Source organism: Dendroctonus ponderosae, unplaced genomic scaffold, assembly GCF_020466585.1.
Source record: "Dendroctonus ponderosae isolate FM_Combo_2020 unplaced genomic scaffold, Dpon_F_20191213v2 Dpon_F_20191213_1, whole genome shotgun sequence".
Classification (NCBI taxonomy): domain Eukaryota; kingdom Metazoa; phylum Arthropoda; class Insecta; order Coleoptera; family Curculionidae; genus Dendroctonus; species Dendroctonus ponderosae.
Window position 1 is genome coordinate 42,994,314 of NW_026017110.1, and position 18,574 is coordinate 43,012,887.

At 36.9% G+C, this 18,574-nt stretch overlaps 1 protein-coding gene, 1 long non-coding RNA gene and 1 other non-coding gene across 5 annotated transcripts in view; 2 read left to right on the top strand and 1 right to left on the bottom strand.

Moving 5' to 3' along the window:
• Nucleotides 1–2,501: 2,501 nt before the first annotated feature.
• On the bottom strand, nt 2,502–3,259 carry LOC125502416. Its single transcript, XR_007280184.1, has 2 exons — nt 3,174–3,259; nt 2,502–3,121 (listed from the first exon to the last, which is right to left on the bottom strand). It is a non-coding gene; the product is annotated as an uncharacterized LOC125502416 (long non-coding RNA).
• LOC109537721 (bestrophin-4) overlaps nt 3,181–18,574 on the top strand; it is an 18,661-nt gene continuing 3,267 nt past the window's right edge. For 2 of the 3 annotated variants that reach the window (XM_019904581.2, XM_019904580.2), the window contains exons 1-11: nt 3,181–3,272; nt 3,325–3,435; nt 4,196–4,367; nt 4,429–4,631; nt 6,986–7,154; nt 7,210–7,431; nt 7,483–7,666; nt 8,015–8,170; nt 8,226–8,422; nt 9,837–9,967; nt 10,337–10,498. In XM_019904581.2, coding sequence (XP_019760140.1) covers nt 3,202–3,272; nt 3,325–3,435; nt 4,196–4,367; nt 4,429–4,631; nt 6,986–7,154; nt 7,210–7,431; nt 7,483–7,666; nt 8,015–8,170; nt 8,226–8,422; nt 9,837–9,967; nt 10,337–10,498 — 1,778 coding nt within the window. In that variant the 5' untranslated portion in view covers nt 3,181–3,201. Of the gene's footprint in view, nt 3,273–3,324; nt 3,436–4,195; nt 4,368–4,428; nt 4,632–6,985; nt 7,155–7,209; nt 7,432–7,482; nt 7,667–8,014; nt 8,171–8,225; nt 8,423–9,836; nt 9,968–10,336; nt 10,499–10,545; nt 10,672–18,574 lie in introns of all 3 variants that reach the window. The other variant, XM_048670823.1, reaches the window with a different exon arrangement.
• Nucleotides 10,893–11,012, top strand: LOC125502697. Its single transcript, XR_007280479.1, has one exon. It is a non-coding gene; the product is annotated as a 5S ribosomal RNA (ribosomal RNA).

An 18,574-nucleotide genomic window follows, 5' to 3' on the forward strand; every position in this document is an offset into this window, starting at 1 on the left:
ATGACCACGGCGAGATTAAGCAGGTATTTAACCTGGAAGATTGGGGTTTCCTCTCTTGGGAGGAGCATTTTGACCATGTTGGTCTGGATTTTTGCGTTTCCGATTTTGAAGAATTGCATTTGGGAGGGGTGGAATCCCAGTTCCTCCAATTCGGTTTGGATCTCAGGGAGCGCCATCTTGTTGTGAAGACCTTTGATGATGGCAATGAGTTTCTTGTCCTCAAGCAAGGTGTAAGTGTGGAATTCCACCTTTTCACGAGAGAAGAGTTTCGTGATTGCCCGATGGTCGCCTGTAGTTAGGGGGTGAATTTGGATGCCGAGAGAGACTTTTTTCGAGCTTGTGTATCCGCAGTTGTGTTGTGCGAGAAGGTTTCGCACTTTTGTCCATTCCGCCACATTGCGGATGACGATCGGAATGGCTGTTTTTTGGGCTGGTGGTTCAGAGTTGGGAGCCGAAGAGTCTTTGGGGGGTTGGGGTGGCAGAAGTTTGGGGGGTTTGTTGTGGTTTTTTTTCGGGGGCGTCCGCGTGCTGCACCATATAATGGTGGAGGGCCGCGTTAGAAGTTTATGGGAAGTTGAGTGCGGTCTTGGTCGGCAGGGCCGGGAATTTCTCAACTTTTTTTCAGACACTGTCTGAACGGGGCCAGTCTGAGGGGGCTGGGCAGTTTGTAGGGACGTGTTTTTTTGGTACTCCACAGTGAGTAGCCGGGTTAGCTCTTGAATTTGAGCGGCTTGGGTCTTAATGCGGTCGTCCTGTTTGGAATTTCGAAGCCGCATGGCTTTAATTTCGGCTCTGAGAGTCTTTAGGTCAGGGTCTCTGGTAGGAAATTTTGCGGATTGGGATTTGTTCTTACCCATTTTCCTCGAGGTACCAACACTGTTTGAAGTTATAGAGGAGCGATCGCGGCTTTCGTCACTGGAAGAATCGCCCATTTTTGCTGAAGATAACGTAGGAGGAAGTGCCGGCATTTCAAGTAGGCAACGCCAACGATGACCTCCCGAACTTATCCCCGAACTGCACTGGTGACTGAGCAGGGGCTTTCCGGAGCCCTTGAGGACCTGCGCCAAATTTCTTTTTACTGGAACTTTGTGTAACCACATGGTTCCGATGGGGTGGCAAAACACGAAGCAGCGAAGCTTCAACACTGTGGTTGGTACGCGAGGATGAGTCACTTTTGTTCCAAATTAAGAAACAGACAAGCAGATTAGGAGTGTTGTTCATCGGTCGAGAGATGAGCAACTGACTCCTCATGGTTCTCGTCGCCGCTTATATAGTTTTCTCCAGGTAACCCAGACAGTTCTCGAAATTTCCAGCCCAGGTGCGAAATTTCCCGCTTGTCAGTGTCATATTTGATAGTAAATAGGGCACCAATGGGGCTCCCATTTACTGAAATACCATGAGTTTCGATCCCCCCATTCCAAACGTGAGTACCCCAGGCCATTTCCGTGACAATATATTTCCGCAATTTTTTTGGAAGCGCGTGAGCAAATTTAGGGAAGGAATTGCCCAAGCTTAAGTTTTAAACGTTCTTTTGGTCTTCTAAAAGCTCAAATTCTTGAACCCATATTTAAAAGTAGTACACTAAACTACCAAATGCAAAATACTCAGTTGTTCTTTTACAAAATTATCAAACACATTCAAATGGATTGTTTGAATATTGTTTGTTGTTGATCCGATTTCACGAATGACAATCTAGCAACCCATTTAATTAAAGTATAGAAAATCAGGTAAATTGTAAAGACTGCTTCAGTGCAATAAGCTTCAATCAAGCCCCAATTATGATTTTGAAAGCATTGATGTATGCAAGCACAACACTTGAAACCATAGCCTCATACACTTTTGAAATTTGCAACTATTGTGTTTTAAAAATCAATGAAAATCTGCCTAGGTTACATACATTTTAAATGGGAAGAGCTGTCACTTTACTCAAGAGAGTACCAGGAGACGTCAGGCGCAAGAAAACCGAATTTGAGAACGATGCGTATCCTACCTTCTAGTAGTAGAAACTAGAGTTGAGCAACAAATCACTACCTAGTGTGATTTTTTCACAGCAATTAATACATGCACATGCAGCCCGACAACAGAATGAACCCAAATAACATTCTTTTGTTCGTTAAAGAAAGCTTTCATTCGCGAGTTCCCCTGAACCTAGATTTTATTGATATTTTAGGTTTTCCTTCAGATATTTGTAACGGATAGAAAAAATCGTCTTAGCGCCACCAAAACCAAAATGCTACTATTTATGAACACCTATTTTCACTCAAATAAAGTTTTTTTTCAGATCAAAAATTGAAATCAAATATGGCTTGTTCACAAATAATTTTGTCACAAGAGATACATACACTACTCCTTCTGTGTAAAACAATAGTTTCTTTGTTCATATTTTAACTTTTTTCCAGATTATTTTTAGAAGTTTTCAAGTACGTATATACTTTTATACATTTTTTATTATTTTTTTAAAATTTGCCTTTATAAAATTATTAAAATTAAAATTTAAAAAAAATAGTAAATTTGGGTTTATAAAATTGACAATCACCTTACGAAATAACATTAACAGATTAAATTCACATTCACAGTTATAAGTGAACTTCTCAAATCGAATGTAGCTCAGGATTCATCCATTTCATTTTTACAATCTATTCAAATACACCCTGTATTCTGTTGATTTGGTAAAGTTCGTTTATCTGACATGCGGCAACGTCGCCTGCCAGTTTGACAGCTGACCATGCTTAAAAGTTTGTTTGATTTTGTTTTGTGTCTGAATTATCTTCAGACTCTCGTTATTTTTGCTCAATTAAACCCGAACTCTTCAAAGTGCAATCCGTAATTAATATCTAGGATCTCAACTGTTTAATGACTGTCAGAAAACCATAGAGAAATCCACATTTCATTCGTATTTGTCTTTCGTAGCAGCAAATGCTTTGTTTATCCTTGTAAACCCACAATTACTGAATAAAACGATTATGTCATCGTTCGGAAACTACTAAAACCGCATAAATATAGAGCGATGCTTCACTGTTCCCCAAAACACCGTGCTTTATATACTTGGCTGGTCACACGTTTGCACTCGGCAAACAAAGCACCATCAAGCTGAAACCGCTCATCTCATTAAATCTGCAATCTAATCAATTCCTCTGTGATATTATTTATTGTATTTATCAATTAATCATTACCCGCTCGTTCACTGTTAGGTAAAGTACGATGACGGTTACGTACACCGCTGAAGTAGCGACTTGCAGAGGGTTAGGGTGCTTTTTGAAGCTTCTAGGAAGGTAAGTTGGCAATTGGCTTGTAGGCTTGAATGACCAACCTTTGCATCTCCAGGTGGAAGGGCAGCATCTACAAACTCGTCTGGCTGGACCTCCTCATGTTCTTGTTCGTTTATTACAGTCTGAATATGACCTACAGATATCTCCTGGATGAAGCAGGCAAAGCGTAAGTTTATTTATCATAGTAAAACATTTTAATCTACGTACTAATAAATCTGGCCCTATATTCTGCAACAAAAAGTATACCTTTTTTGGTTATTGACTTCATTCATTGGAGTTAACCCTTTCCCAAACAAAGCGACCAGAATTGGTTTTTTTTTGGTACATATTCAGTGCCCTGATAATTTAAAAAATCATTGGTAATACAATGTTTATTGCCGTTTGTGTGTTAAAAAGGTTATTATGATGTTATTGATGTGCCTTCCTCTAGCTATTGCAGCTTGATGTCATTTTATCAATGTTTTGTCGCCAAGCCAATTGTACGTTTCTCACCCATAAATTCTCGTCTTTGTTATTTTCTACTTTTCCGTCTTACATTAGATGCAAACTCTCGTCTTCTGTTTATCATTGCTTATTATCATTTGCTGTTTAAAACATGAATGTTTCTAGTTTGGCTCATAACATCACCTGTTAAGCGCATCGATTCTTCTTCGCTTTGTGTGAGTGTTACTAGCTTGCTTTGTGTGTGTGGTTTTACGTTATAGAGAATTGTAGGAAAGTCCAAACATTTCAAGACTGCAACTAAGGATTTTACGTTCAGTATTCATGTTTTCCTAATTTTAAGTTATCCCAAATGTCATTGATAGCGTTGCCCAAATATGTAATTCCTGATACTCTCTAACACCTTATCATCGAGTGTTACATTTGCACTCTTCGTTCGACACCCTGTACACACTCAAATTCTTAACACTATTCCACCTTTTCAGGTTATTTGAAATGATAGTAAAGTACTGCTACGACTACGGCAGTCTGATTCCTCTGTCTTTCGTTCTTGGATTCTATGTGTCAGTGGTTATGACTAGATGGTGGAACCAGTACACTGCCATACCATTTCCAGACCCTCTGGCTGTGTTTGTTAGTGCAACTGTACATGGCCAGGTGAGTTTTCAGCTTTAGGTGCTACGCACTTACTTACGTATGGTACTCGTTGTGTCTTTAGGACGAAAGAGGCAGAGTAATGCGCCGCACAATAATGCGATACGTGTGTCTTTGCGTCACAATGACCTTTACAATGATCTCCCCTAGAGTCAAGAAGCGGTTTCCCACTCTCGAGCATTTGGTGGAGGCAGGGCTGCTACATGAGAGTGAAAAAGAAATTATGGTGAATCTGAACAAGAAGTTTCCCAAGTATTCAAAACACTGGTACGTTTGTTACGCATTAAATAAGATTGCGATAAAATCCTAAAGTAAACGCAATCCCAGCTAGTGTTAGCTACCTAGGAGAATGTCGGGATTCCAAGCCCATATAATGCAGACACGTTTCCTAGAACCTGACGTGTTGTCTAATTATTTGCTGTTAGGCTGAATCAAGTCTGTCACGCATCATATTATCGTAAAGCAACAGTTAAGGGAACAAGCAAACACTAACGTGTAATTATCTATTCACATAGTATACACCGACAAATAACAGGCATGTTTGTGTAATTTTTTCATGGACAGGAATCCGCACGCTGACACATTAATAGCGCTGTTTTAGCAAAATGTTTAGATTTCGAGTAATTTATTCAAGGCAGAATTTTCAGCTTACGCTATCGGACGAGTACTAAAGTAGAGCAGCAACTTTTATTTTTGTTCAGGTGTGAATTTACCCCGGAAGCGACGATACAAAGTATCTGATATTTCTATTGTGCAGTTTGTAGAAATTTATCAGTATCTTTACATATCGAACTCAGTGACTTGACGAGTTGGCGCAGTGATGTCGAAATGGCTTGTTGCGCCAACCCAACGCACTGGCACAGTAACTCAACGGTGCAGTTGCGTGGCAGTCACCCATTTAGTAAAACATTACTCCTAAAGAATGCGGTGACTTTTTGCTGGGTGTTTACTCCAGCCAGTGATGCCATACTTGGGAAACTTTCCCTAGTTCTAAGCATTTTTCTCAGGCAAAAAGAAAAAGAGATTTGTCAAAATTATCTAGGAATTTTTAAAATTATTCGTTTATCTGCAATAAAAACTACAGAAAGCCAACAAGTAGAGAGCAGTGATGCCATTCTAAGGAATTTCCCCCTAGTTCTAGGGATTTTTCTCAGGAAAACGGGATTTGTTATAATTATCTAGGGATTTTTAAAAATTTTCGTTTATTTGCAAAAAATAATTCTTTGAAGGAAATATTAATATATCCGACTACAGAAGGCTTACAAGTAGAGAGTTCTTTTTTTCTCAGGCAAAAGGCCTTGGATTTGAAAAAACTGTTGCGGAACTCATTTTGGATCGCGTTTTTCGGAAATAAGTTTCAGTGGAACCAAATCAAGTTCAGAAGTCTGCGTTCAGTAAGGAAGAGTGTACTCTAAATGACGTCAAAATTCCTTCAAATCACTTTCAATCAATTTTGTGTGCTTCGTAAATGATGATTTGAAAATTAACGCGCAACTGCAGACTCTTCAGTAAAAAAATCTTCTTCCACCGTAAAGAAGTAAGTAAGTAAAGAAACTTCTAAAGTAAAGCCAGTAGAAACTTAAAAGATTGATATTCTGTAGAAGACGCTTTTTTAAATAAAATTTTGGAGTGAACTTACACCTAAATGTCTGATATGCAAATTTTGTGTGACTTTTTGTGACAAATCTACCAGAATTCACTCACGCACGTTGTTATAAATCAATCGAATTGCCAATTCTCTATCCAATGATATAAAAACGAACTCTGTGGCTCAAATGGCTCTTGAGCAACTTCGACAAAAACTCTCTTGACCTTTTTTGACAAAAAAAACATAAAACTGGAACCCATATTTGCATATCTGAAACGGTTCTTTAGACAAGCTTGAGATGAGCGTGATGTAAAAATACAAAGCCGCCCAAAATATTCCCAAAGTTTAAAAATGAACTACGAAAAAACCAAAGCTCAATCGGTACCAAATCCAGCCTACGAGTCAGTTCTAGTTCAGCTAAAGTTCTATATGTACATGACATCCAGGGGCAAAGTAGTGTTACCTGGAAAGAAGGAAAAATATGTGTTAGTACAGCAAGAAATCTGTCCAAAGCAAAACTTATTTGAAATCAGCAGGATACTTTTTGCAAGCTGGTGGCCCATCCTCCATTTTTTCGCCATTAATCCTCAAAAATTTAGAGTCCTTTATATTTGTCTCAATTTCATTCGACTGCAGTGATAATGCACAACGTCAAAACTAAAATTAATAACCGAATTAATTTTGTATACTGAATACGTTTTTATGATAAAGTACAGTACTAAATTAATTCATACTAACTAGAAACCTGTATTTTCAAAATAATATAAGTTTGTAATTTGTAACTCTTCTACACTGCGCTAGATAGCGCGCACTGTTCAATGAATTAATTCATTCGAATAATTTTATTCGATAGTTGCAATCATTTAGTAATTATTCAGTAGTCGAAATTATTCGATAGGGCCCATCACCAATTATTTTCAACGGTACCTAACACTATTCGTGCATCTGCATATCAATAGGAGTTTCCGTTCAAAAGTGTCCAATTTGACCCACCCTATACATTAGAATTATTTCAATTGTGTCTCGATTAAAGGTTGCCAATAGTGTGGGCATCCAGCATTATAACCAGGGCTCGTAAGGAAGGCCGAATCCGGGACGATTTTGCTGTTAAAACACTAATCGACGAACTGAACAAGTTTCGGGGACAGTGTGGCTTGCTTCTGAGTTTTGACACTATTAGCGTGCCGCTAGTGTACACACAAGTACGTTGAGTGTGCTCAAGTCCATTTGAAACACAGACTAGATTTACGTTTCTAGGTAGTGACTTTGGCAGTATACAGCTACTTTCTGACGACACTGATGGGTCACCAATGGGTGGATAACAGCACCTACAGGTTCGACCTGTACTTCCCCGTTTTCACGACGCTTCAGTTCTTTTTCTACGTGGGCTGGTTGAAAGTGGCTGAAAGCTTGATTAATCCGTTTGGTGACGACGACGACGACTTCGAAGTGAACTGGATGGTGGACCGAAACCTGCAGGTAGTTCCAAGCAAAGCACCTGGAAATCTCGGTCACTTCACATGTTTTTAGATCTCGTATTTAATCGTGGACGAAATGCATCACGACCATCCGGAGCTGGTCAGGGACCAGTATTGGGACGAGGTTTTCCCACCGGAATTACCGTACACTGCTGCAGCTGCAGCTGCTGAGTCTATGAGGAACACACATCCTCTTCCTTCCACAGCCAATATCGCAGTTAAACCCGAAGAACAAGGTAGCGTGACGATGACACAATTTCTCCAAATTAGTATCCTTGTTGAACAGTTTTTTTTCCTTTAAAGGTGGCGCGCGCTCATTTAAAGACAGCGTGAAATTAGCCCTTCACGATCTTAACATAAAAAGAGGTGACTCGTGATCTTTCTCTGTATACATAACACTTTTACTCAACTAATTAGAGTGTGCCATTGTGCCATACATGAAAATTGTAATAAATGTTCACCTTCAACTTAAAATAACTTTTTGATTGTTTTGCTAACGGTTTTCTTCAATTCATGCCAATAACCTCTTTGCTGATTATCTATAGCTGACCGCAAGATTAATCAACTGAAATTTTGAATTACAGAACTAATGAACCCCTTATCTGCAAAAGTGGACCCCATGCAAACCTACATTGATAATATGCAAACTGGCCCTATAACGTTCTCAGCTAATAAGGCGGCCGGCTTCAAAAGCCGCAAGAATTCTTCCAACAGCCTGGCGATTGGATCTTCTGTGCCCGGTAAGATTGCCATTATCTAGCTGATTTCCTGCTCTATTTCCAACTTTTGGCACAGATGCCATGTCAATGCCCAGAGTGGCGTCGGTTACCAGTTTGCTGAAACGGTTTTTTAGTCGCGATGACACCAGAAACGACTCTCGAAATGAGAATAATGTGGAAGCAAACGAAATGAATGCCCTGATCACCAATGAGGAAAAGCTAAAGAAATTAGGCAACAGTTCTAAGCGTATTACTGCAGATGTTATAGAAGAGGTAAGTGCCAGTAGACTTCAAAGGGATGTTTTAACTGAACAAAGAAAGCGTTCGGCATCATCACTGCCCTCATGAGCTTATGATGTAAGCAAGTGCAGATTTCGAGATGTGTTAATCTCAGGCACTCCCAAGACCGGTTTGAAATCGATTATCTCTTGTCAGCTGGATTTTGCCTGAAAATAGCAATGCCGAAACATGTACTTTATTTTCCCAAGATGAAGAGTAAGAGAGAAAAATGGACCGATAATTTTTGAACCTACTTTTCTGCACCAATCCATAAATCCAAATTTAATTTGTGGTTTTCTTTGCTCAACGTGGGGGGGAATTTGATTGATTCCAAAGATGTTCAGTGTGTCGATTAAAAATTCCACAATTTGCAAATAGAGTTTTATCGGTCCATAATAAACTGCTCATCAGAATAAACGTTACACGGCCGAAATTGCCCTAATTTTGGAACATGGTAAATTCTTGCTGATTCCGCTTGACTGCTGCAATGTATTTGATTTCTGTTTGAAGTGGTGTGTTGTACGATTCTTTTTCTATCCGTTCGTGTTCCTATAAAACATTAGTGCTTCAGATAAAGTTTTTACAGGATGGCTAATGTAACAATGCAAAATTTGTGAAAGTTTGGCATGCTCCCAATTGAGCAAAAAAAATGTTTTTTGTATGTCAACATCAAAGGCATAAAGATATACCTCATATCGCAAAACTTTTTTTTCTATATTTTTTATTTACGTGGTGATCTTGGTAAAAATCGACTTTTTCGTCTTGCAGTGATAACATTTTTATTCTTGGACGGATTTTCAAAATCAATAGCTGCCGTCGAAGTTAAAACGTCATGTAATGACATCGTCGACTCAAGACAAAAATTTAATTCACAAGATTGCGTTAAAAGTGACCCAATCGGAATTGCCCCCGAAACTTGGTATTATGGTAGACTTTTTCGCAAAAACTCTGAATGCTACAAGATTTTACAGAGCACAAAATCGTGAATAAATGATTAGTGCATCAACCAAAAAAATGAGTAGATTCCATCTATTAAATAAAAAGTTCTGGTAGTTTTCGTACCACTATACTCAAGAATTCACCACTTTTCTAAAACGGCTGAACTCTATTGTTTCATCAAAATATGAGTCTTACATAAGAACAAATTCACAGCGAGTTTCACCAAAAAAAATCGTACCATTCTCCCGATATATAAAAAAAAATAGAATATAATTTTGACCATCGATAGCAGAGGAGCCAGACATTTTTTGTTAATAAAAGTTAGGTCAGATCGTCTTTTTTTGACGCAAAAAAATATCGCAATATCCTTTTGATCACGTACTTACATAACACCCTGTATATATGTATTTTGTATAGTATGTTTTGCTTACAACGGCATTTTAATTGGTTGCGATTTTGTCTTTTGTAGGTGGATGAGCAAACTACCATAACCTCTCAGCGGTCGCAGCATGATTGCCGACCAAATGTAATGCACGTTTTCGGGCCGCCTCCTCCATCCCGGCCTATTGACATGCCTCAGTCCAGCAGTTTTTCAAATAAGTAAGTACTCTCGAATTCAAAAGTTCAGACACTCCCTGGTGGCTAAAATTGCAACTAAAAATTAAATAGTAATTTGACACTTGTCTTGTTGACATTGGTGTTTACATGTGATTGTGATTTGTTTTGTTCTAATCAACTTTTGCAAGCTTTTAAAGAAATAGAAATAGATCGAAAAGTGAGTACCTGAGTATTGTTTTATGTTATAAATGTCATCAACTTCAATAAATAGACACGTCTGACGAGTCTCAACTGTCGCTCGATAACGAGTAATTTGACGTTTCGCAGCGTCACTATCGGTAGTTGAACTCGCGAATACTGCTCCATTGGGAAATTAAAGCCGCTTATTTTCGAATGCTTATTGTTTTGTAGCCATCCGAATCATCACGTGTACGATCCGTTTCCGCCGCTAGCCAATTCAGCGCCGGGTGATGGAGCCGACTTTACTGATCGAGTCAGCATCGGCTCAGCTACGGACGATGAAGACGACTTTGACAGTCTGAAGAAGAAGAGAGATGAGGAACGGCTGAGCAGGTATGTGCGGAATGTATGCTGCGTGTGTTAATTGAGTTTTTTTGAAGGGGTGAATTGAGTGTTTGGTTAATTGAGTGTAGCAGAGCAAACAGTGTAGCTAAGCAACAGGCGCCTTTGCAAATGCGTGTAAAAGCCGTCATTCGTCTGGGATTCTGATCGGTTCAAGCACTGAGGTAACGTTGAACTTAGGCCGTTCTGTCGGCTTTTAGGCAAAACTTTGTGCCATTAAATATTCTAATAATGACAATTGAACATGGAATTAACGAATCGTGTATTGAAGTGTGTTACCAGAACTAACAATAATTGTGCTTTTACAACCCTTCAGCGAATTATTGCGAAACAGCTTTTGGAAAATACTGAACGTATAAAACCCGCGTTTGAGCAATTGTTTATAGGCAACGACCATACCACGTTGAATAATACCGGTTCTCGTCCGATCACCGAAGTTAAGCAACGTCGGGCGCGGTTAGTACTTGGATGGGTGACCGCTTGGGAACACCGCGTGCCGTTGTCTTTTTGCTCCTTTTAACTATGTTTGATTTATTTTGTTTCGAGTGAAAAGTTTTATTGTATTTTCAGAAAGAGCACATCAAAAAGATCCAAAGTAGGTCAATTGCTAAACTTTCAGTCGTAAGAATCATGAGAACGGTGCATTTCTTTTTCTTTTGGTCTTTTTGCTTCTTTAAACACGAGTGGCTCATCGCAGTAATGTCTGTCATGGACCCATCATTTGGATTCAAACTAACCGTCACTTACAGGGTGACCAGGTGTGGCGATTTCTCTTGGTTTTGTGATTTTGGAGTTTTCTATTAGCCTGATAAAAAATAGCAGTATAAGATTAAAGATCTAAACGCTAGCATCTGCAAGCTGAAGCTTAAATCACAAACCTAAGCATATTAGAATCTTATATTTAAACCCTTCGGGGAAGTAAAACATATATGATATCAGATTATCGAATAATCGAGAGATATACCAGCCAAAAGATATGTTTATAAAAAGTAAAGATACATTCTTTAAATTCGTCTTGAAGGATAAAGATTTATTTCTATGCACATAATTAATATATGCTGTTAGATTTTTAATCCTACTACTGATATGATAATATCGAAATACTGATAGTAAAGTCAAAGCGACTGACTTAGAGTATGAACAAGAAGAAACTGAAATGTTAGACCTACTTCGAGAATTTGCTGTTCCTTGCCGGAACCGGCTATTTTTAAGTCTACATTTGGGGATTTTTGGTGACATCGCCATTTCTCAGTCTGGTCACCCTGGCCACCAACCCAAACTAACCTAAACATTTTAAGTTTGTTTTGTTTATAGACCGGTTGTATCAATAACTCCTACAATTGTACATATTATAGGAGTTGTTGGTTGTATACATTCGCGTAGGGTTTATGGCTATGCTATATAAGTTTTTATTCGTTTCTCCTTTGGAAAGTTACTTAAACAAGGAGGCAATAAAGTCCTGCGTACGCCATAACATATCCTTATTATCCTTATTCATTGAATAAACCGGGCAAGCGAAGGAGTACCTTGGCGATGAGGGAAGGGTTTTACTGAGTAATCAGCCGGGCTGGAGTCTTATACAGCCCAGAGCGCTAGTATACCAGCTCTGGGCAGAGAGCATTTCCTAAACCTCATCCATTGCAGAAAAGAATATCACTAACAATATTTTCAATTCAAACAGTATTTGAATGGTGTAAAAATTATACATTATATGTTTGAATTGCAATGTTATTTTGTGCAAATAACAGATTATCAAACTTTTTCTAAGACTAGTCCAAATGTATTAATTGGTGGTACCGTTTTTCATATAGACACTGGGATGGTTCACTTTGAATTAAACTGGTTAAACTCAAACTAGATATAAGACTTTTATGTTCATAGCGAAGTGCCTGCGAGTTCGCATTTTGAGCGGATCGGATAATTAAAACAGTAAAACCTCAAGTAGTAAATAAATTTCGATAAACAGTTTGCCAGAGTGCTTACATACAGTTGCTATGTAAAAAGTAATATAAATTAATCCTTGCGAGGAATCATGTGCATTATTAATAATTGAGTTTGTTTTCTATCAGTAAAGTTCTGTAAGCCCAATCAAAATATTTAAATATCTACCGCTTACTGTAGATGTTTCATTGTTGTTATACTTTCGTTAGAATATGTAAATTACACTACATGAAAATATATTCAATTTCTCTGTATGAAGATCTTCTGGATGTTAATAGGCAATGCAAAAGTACGAGTCAACAAATTTGAATTACAAAATAATTAAATTTATTAAAATACCAAATAGCCTGAATTTTTTTTTAATGCTTCGAGTTGATTATTATTGTCTTAATTTAATTATTATTCTTGTTATTATAAAATTAACTTCCTTTTATTTTACGGCTTATATAAAAGCAAGACTTGCAAGACCAAGACCAAGAGAAGGTCTTAGTCTTGCTTTGCTCATCACTATTTTGTTTGAACATTTTAAACACTTTCAGAATTTAACTAGAAGCAAATATGTTTAAGTGTAGTGTTTAAGGCTTAATCGCGATTAAAGTCTGTCGGTGCATATGGGCATAAACGTTCGGGACGGGACAAAATCGTTCAATTTTCGAATTTTCAGATCCAAAGTAAGTGAATTGCAAAATTTTCAGTCGCAATAATCATGAGAACGGTGCATTGCGGATCTGACACTTTGACACTAGGGATGATCTCCATAACATCGACAAAAAAATTGCTTGGATCGATTGTGTGTTAAAAAATATAATCCTTATCGACTTATAAGCAAAAGTGGTGAATACAGGATTTAGATCTGTGGGGCTTTGACTTGAGTGTGTAGAGCCAGTTGTACAGACAGTGTGTAGAGCCAGTTTTTATATTTTTTTTGTGATAAATAAAAGGTGTTTGCAAACTGCGTTACAAATTGTCGAAATCGGAATATTTTCCAAGTGACAGCCCATCAAATATCAATTTTTTCTTTTAATTTTTGAATTATTCTGGACCTTTCTTCGCGGATTCAATTGAAAGTCGGTATAGAGATAAAAAATTGTTTCTCCACGTTGCCACTAGCTGGCACTTTACGTGACATCCCAATTAAATTTTTTTCCGTAACTTTTTTAATACCGATAATATGACAAAAAGCAATATGCGATTTTAAAGATTAAACAATACTAGACAAAAAATGGGCTTTTGACATTCCATTTGACAAAACCTCTTCATTTGACAAATTGACAAAGTTTTTCTCACTCTCAACCCAGTAGTCAGAGCTGGGCAAATTACTACATTAGAAATTACAAGGGCAAATTACAAATTAATAACATTCAGAAACAATACATAATAATATTTACAAAAAAAAACAGAACACATATCATAGGAACTTATGAAATAGGATAACCATTTAATCAGACAAAAACTAAAAAAAAAATCACGGGACGCTCGACAGAAGTGTTAACTTCATAAATTAATAGAAGCCATACAATATTAAACTTGTTTAACGCATGATGGCAATATTTATTTTATTTTATAATTTGAATATTCTTGTTTAGGCTAATAATTTATAAATGGATCAGGAATAGGTAAAATGTAATTTAATTTCCTTTTGAATGTAAAATATCTTGTTTATTTGCAACATTTAACAGTCTTTAACGATATGTTGTTAACTCTTCTTGAGTTTCTTTATTTTGTGTCGTAATTTCTTATTTGCTTTGTATAATATTTAACGTTCAGCACTAGTTCGTGGTTGATGAAAGCCACTTTGAGTTGATCTATCACTTAATGCTCGTTTTTTAGCACGAAATCGTTTTTGGCGTTCAACATTACTTAATACTTTTCGCATTATAGCGTGTTTTTGTGACTGCTCTTGTGCATGTTGTTTATGAACGTCTGCTACAACTTGTATCTGAATAGGACTAAAAAATCAATTAATTTTGGTGATTGGAAGACGTTCTATCTGTTTAAAAAAAAAGGTAAAACGAGGAAGAGCTATAGAGACAGGATACACTTGACACACTATATGTATACATAATGTAAGCCATCGCGCGTATGTTCAAAAAAATATTCAAACTGAACTAATGCAATGCTAAAAAAATTAAACTAAATTGAGAAGATTTAATCATAAAGGAATCAAAGGGTATAGGAAGCGAAAAAATCCATTTTGATGCGTGGTAAACACAATTAATCATAGAAATAATATAGACAATTGAAAATAAGCCCTAATAAATTCGTTTTACATATTTTGCAACTATAAGCTGAAGGGAGATTCGTATCGCCTTAACATCAAGAATGCGTTGCGTGATAGAAAATAAGGAGACGGAACCCATGTTTCCTGAAATAACCGAGGCAAACTCAAATATTTTTCCAATTAAATTCAAAACATTTTTATTATATATTATTACAAAATAGTAATGATGTTTATCATTTTATGTTAAATATGAAAGATTACAAAATAGATATCTAAATATTGATTATTTGTTGTTACAAAATAAAATCTACATTTTCAAGTTCAGCTTCGATATTGCCTAAAACCGTACGTGACATCTCTGAAATGCTTCTAATTCCAGTAGTTCTTGTTATAACCTTTAGGTTAAATCCTTCGAATATATTAATAAAGCTGGGATTATCCAATATTGAAACAGCAAACAGCAGACATAGTATTCACTAGAAATTTCAAAATTTGCATGTTAAATTTATTTTGAGAAATATTTTTACTTTTTGTAAAACTGGTTTTATGTCAATTTGATTTTTTTGAGAAGATACATCAGTAGAATGCGAGGTTGTAGAACGTAGTTTACGGTAGAAGACATTGGTAAACACAAAAGAAAAATTTATTGAATCCAACTATTATTATTGTAATTTAAGACATTTTTGTCAACATTTTTTACTAAGAGTAATATTTGAAAACTAGAAATATGCTTAGAACACTAAATTAAACAATATAACAACGAATCATTTCATTTGAACCAATAATCAATCATATTAAGGGTATCAGTGATTTTACCACTGTGTAACATCTCCCTTTTGCTTCAACTCGCTTTGGCATGCATAGTGTTTACTAACTTTTTGCAGTCTTCAGCAATAAATGAGTTCCAAATTTGAGTTAGTCTTCCTTTTAATTCAGGAACTGTTCAAGCTGGCGTAGCACGTAATCTTTTTTCATATTATGCCAAAGGGTTTCAATTGGCGAGAGATCAGGGCTACTGGATGTCCAATCCAAATCGAAACATTATTTTGCAACATCCATTCCTTTACTGTTTGAGCAGTATGGCATGCAGCAGCATCTTGTTGGAATATGTACGCATTTTCTCTTGTTTTTAATGTGACAATGCTTGGCATTAAACTGCCTCTAAGGATCTCAATGTACCTAACAGCATTAACAGTCCCATCTATGATGTGCAATCCAATGCCGGCACTCAATCCAGATTGGAAGCGCGTTTTGCGCCAAACAGCGTGTGCGCCGAAGCATTTGAACCCCCACGCATGAGCACACACGGCTGGGCTGCATAAATACGACGGGGAATCCAGCAGTTGAACCAGTCTTAGTCGGAAAGCACGGTAGATCACTTCGCCCACTGCCTCATCGCCTTTGATAATGTCCACCGCAGTTGTGGACGAAACGTCAGGAAGAAATTCCCATAGACCACGGCTTCAAAGCCCGGAAAACATTCCTAAATGTGATTTAACCGGCCGTGAAAGCCTTCATCTTATCAGTCTGATAAAACATTTGAATATTGCATAAGTAGAAAAATACATAAATACTAAGACACCATTTCCTTTTATACTTTCAATTGAAAAACGTTCAGATAAAGTTTTAACAAAGTCCCATTGACACTTCCGGCAGTTGTTAGAGAAAATCATTTTCAGCATCAATCCGTGCTGTAGATATAAAGGTTTCAAGAATACCTTCAGTCGAAGTCGAAGGTTGTGGCTTAGATTCAGGTCTGTAATATTATTTGTTGTTGTTCTCAAATGGTCGCTTGGTGTTTCTGCTCCGGCAGATATTTTCGTTCTGCTAATTTTTCGGGACTCCGATACTATTTTGCGACAAGGTACTGTAACTATAAGGCCAAGACCTGTTAGGACCTTTTTAATTATTCCCATCAAGAAAATGACAACTGCATACAAAGGCTCCAGGACCAGGATCTAAAGAGTTCTCCTATAAATCATTTTCAAGTATAACATACGGTTTACAAATAACAATATAAGATTTACTAACCGTACCAACTTTATCCATCGATTTCGAGTGGGTGGGTGTTTTTGGAAACCAGAAAAACGAACATTTTCACGATCATCATAAGTTTATATTCAGGAGCTTAACACATGACCATTATTCTATAACATTTAAATACAAATAACAGGTTTTAACACAGTTACTAGTACGAAACCTGCTATCCGCTCACATGAAGTTTCAGGTCAGCAAGACATTTTCGTCGAAAATAAAGAAAACTGCTAATAATTACGTTATGATTTTAATGTAGAATCGTTATTCAGACATTCTTAAATGCAAATACATACGTTAGAATGCTTCTTTTTCTTCACTGTTGAGATAATCAGTACATTTTGGAAATTTCGTATCTAACTCCAATGCAAATTTACTTTGCTTAGATATAGTACCTGAATCTGTCTAATTTGTGACGTCACCACTTATGGAGCGTATTAGCCTATTTTTCTTCTGTCTTAGAGTTAACAAAGGTTTTTCTTTAGCCTACAAGTTAAAAATTCTTCACCCTTGAGTCTGTATGAAAAAAAATCTAGGAAATATTTTACTTTGTAGAAGTTATATCCCAGCAGTTTGATAGCTCTGAGACAGGTTAACCTTGAGAAACGTTTACTCTTTGCTCTATTCCATTCTACACTTAATTCACCACAATTGGCACGACAGTTTTGTTTCAAAATACGACGTAAGGCTCTCATATTGATCGGGATTATTTTTGAAGTTCTACCCAAATTTGGCTTTTTTTGAACTGCTCGTGTGGTTTTATATAATTTGATGATATTTCGTACAATATAACGTGATAATAGCACTTGCTTGGCAATTTTGCCACAAGAATTACCAGCATTGTGTAAATGAACAATAACTTTACGTAAGTCATTAGACAAAGGTTTACCCCGCACCATTTTTTTTAAGTTAAATATTGACAACTAACTGTTGATGTGTCACTAACAACATCCAAGAATTGGCAATTGTTTTGTTTAACTCAAGGGTAATATGATGAAAAAAAAAAGCTTTGCGTTTTTATGGGCCAAATGAAATGATTTGTTGTTATATTATTTAATATAGTGTCATATTTCTAGTTTTCAAATATTAATCTTAGTAAAAAATATTGACGAAAATGTCTTAAATTACAATAATAATAGTTGGATTTAGTAATTTTTTCTTTTGTGTTTACCAATGTCTTCCAAGATAAAGTAAATAATAAAATGTTGACTGGGCCAAATGATATGATTCTGGGCTCGTATTTGGAACGCAAAGCAGACATGCTACCCATATGGCATTTTTATGACCTTCTCCTTCTCTTACAATCCTATAATAACCTCCATCAAACAGTAATGCAGAGCTGTTTGAACTTTCTTTTGTAGACTCTATACGGTTTGATTCAGTAACAGAACGGTCACAATGAGTTTCAGAAGTGCTCGGCAGTGATGTCATATTTTTGAGGAATTTAGTTGTGAGTGTTGAGAAAAGTCCGTGTTTTTTGGCTAAGGGTGTATAATCCGTTTTGATACATGTTGGAGATGGAAACAAAAATCTTAGTTTTTAAAGTGTCGTTCTCCAGCTGAGCCACATTACTATTTTACAACGTCCCTGCACAAACATGCAACAAAACCCCGATCCGAACGCCTTCGCCTACATCATCCCGCTTGTGTTCAACATAATGCATGATGTACGCGATGGCGTTCTGATCAGGGTTTAGCTGCAACTCTGTACGTCCTTTAAAAGTTACAATTTAACTTTGAAATTCATTTCATAATTTCTGCGCTTTCTAAAAGGCGCAAAAAAGTTTTTGGTGATGGGAAATGCAATTATAATAGCTATTTATGTACCAAGGGCGTTACGGACCTTATAATGCCCTGAGGGCCGAACTAGCC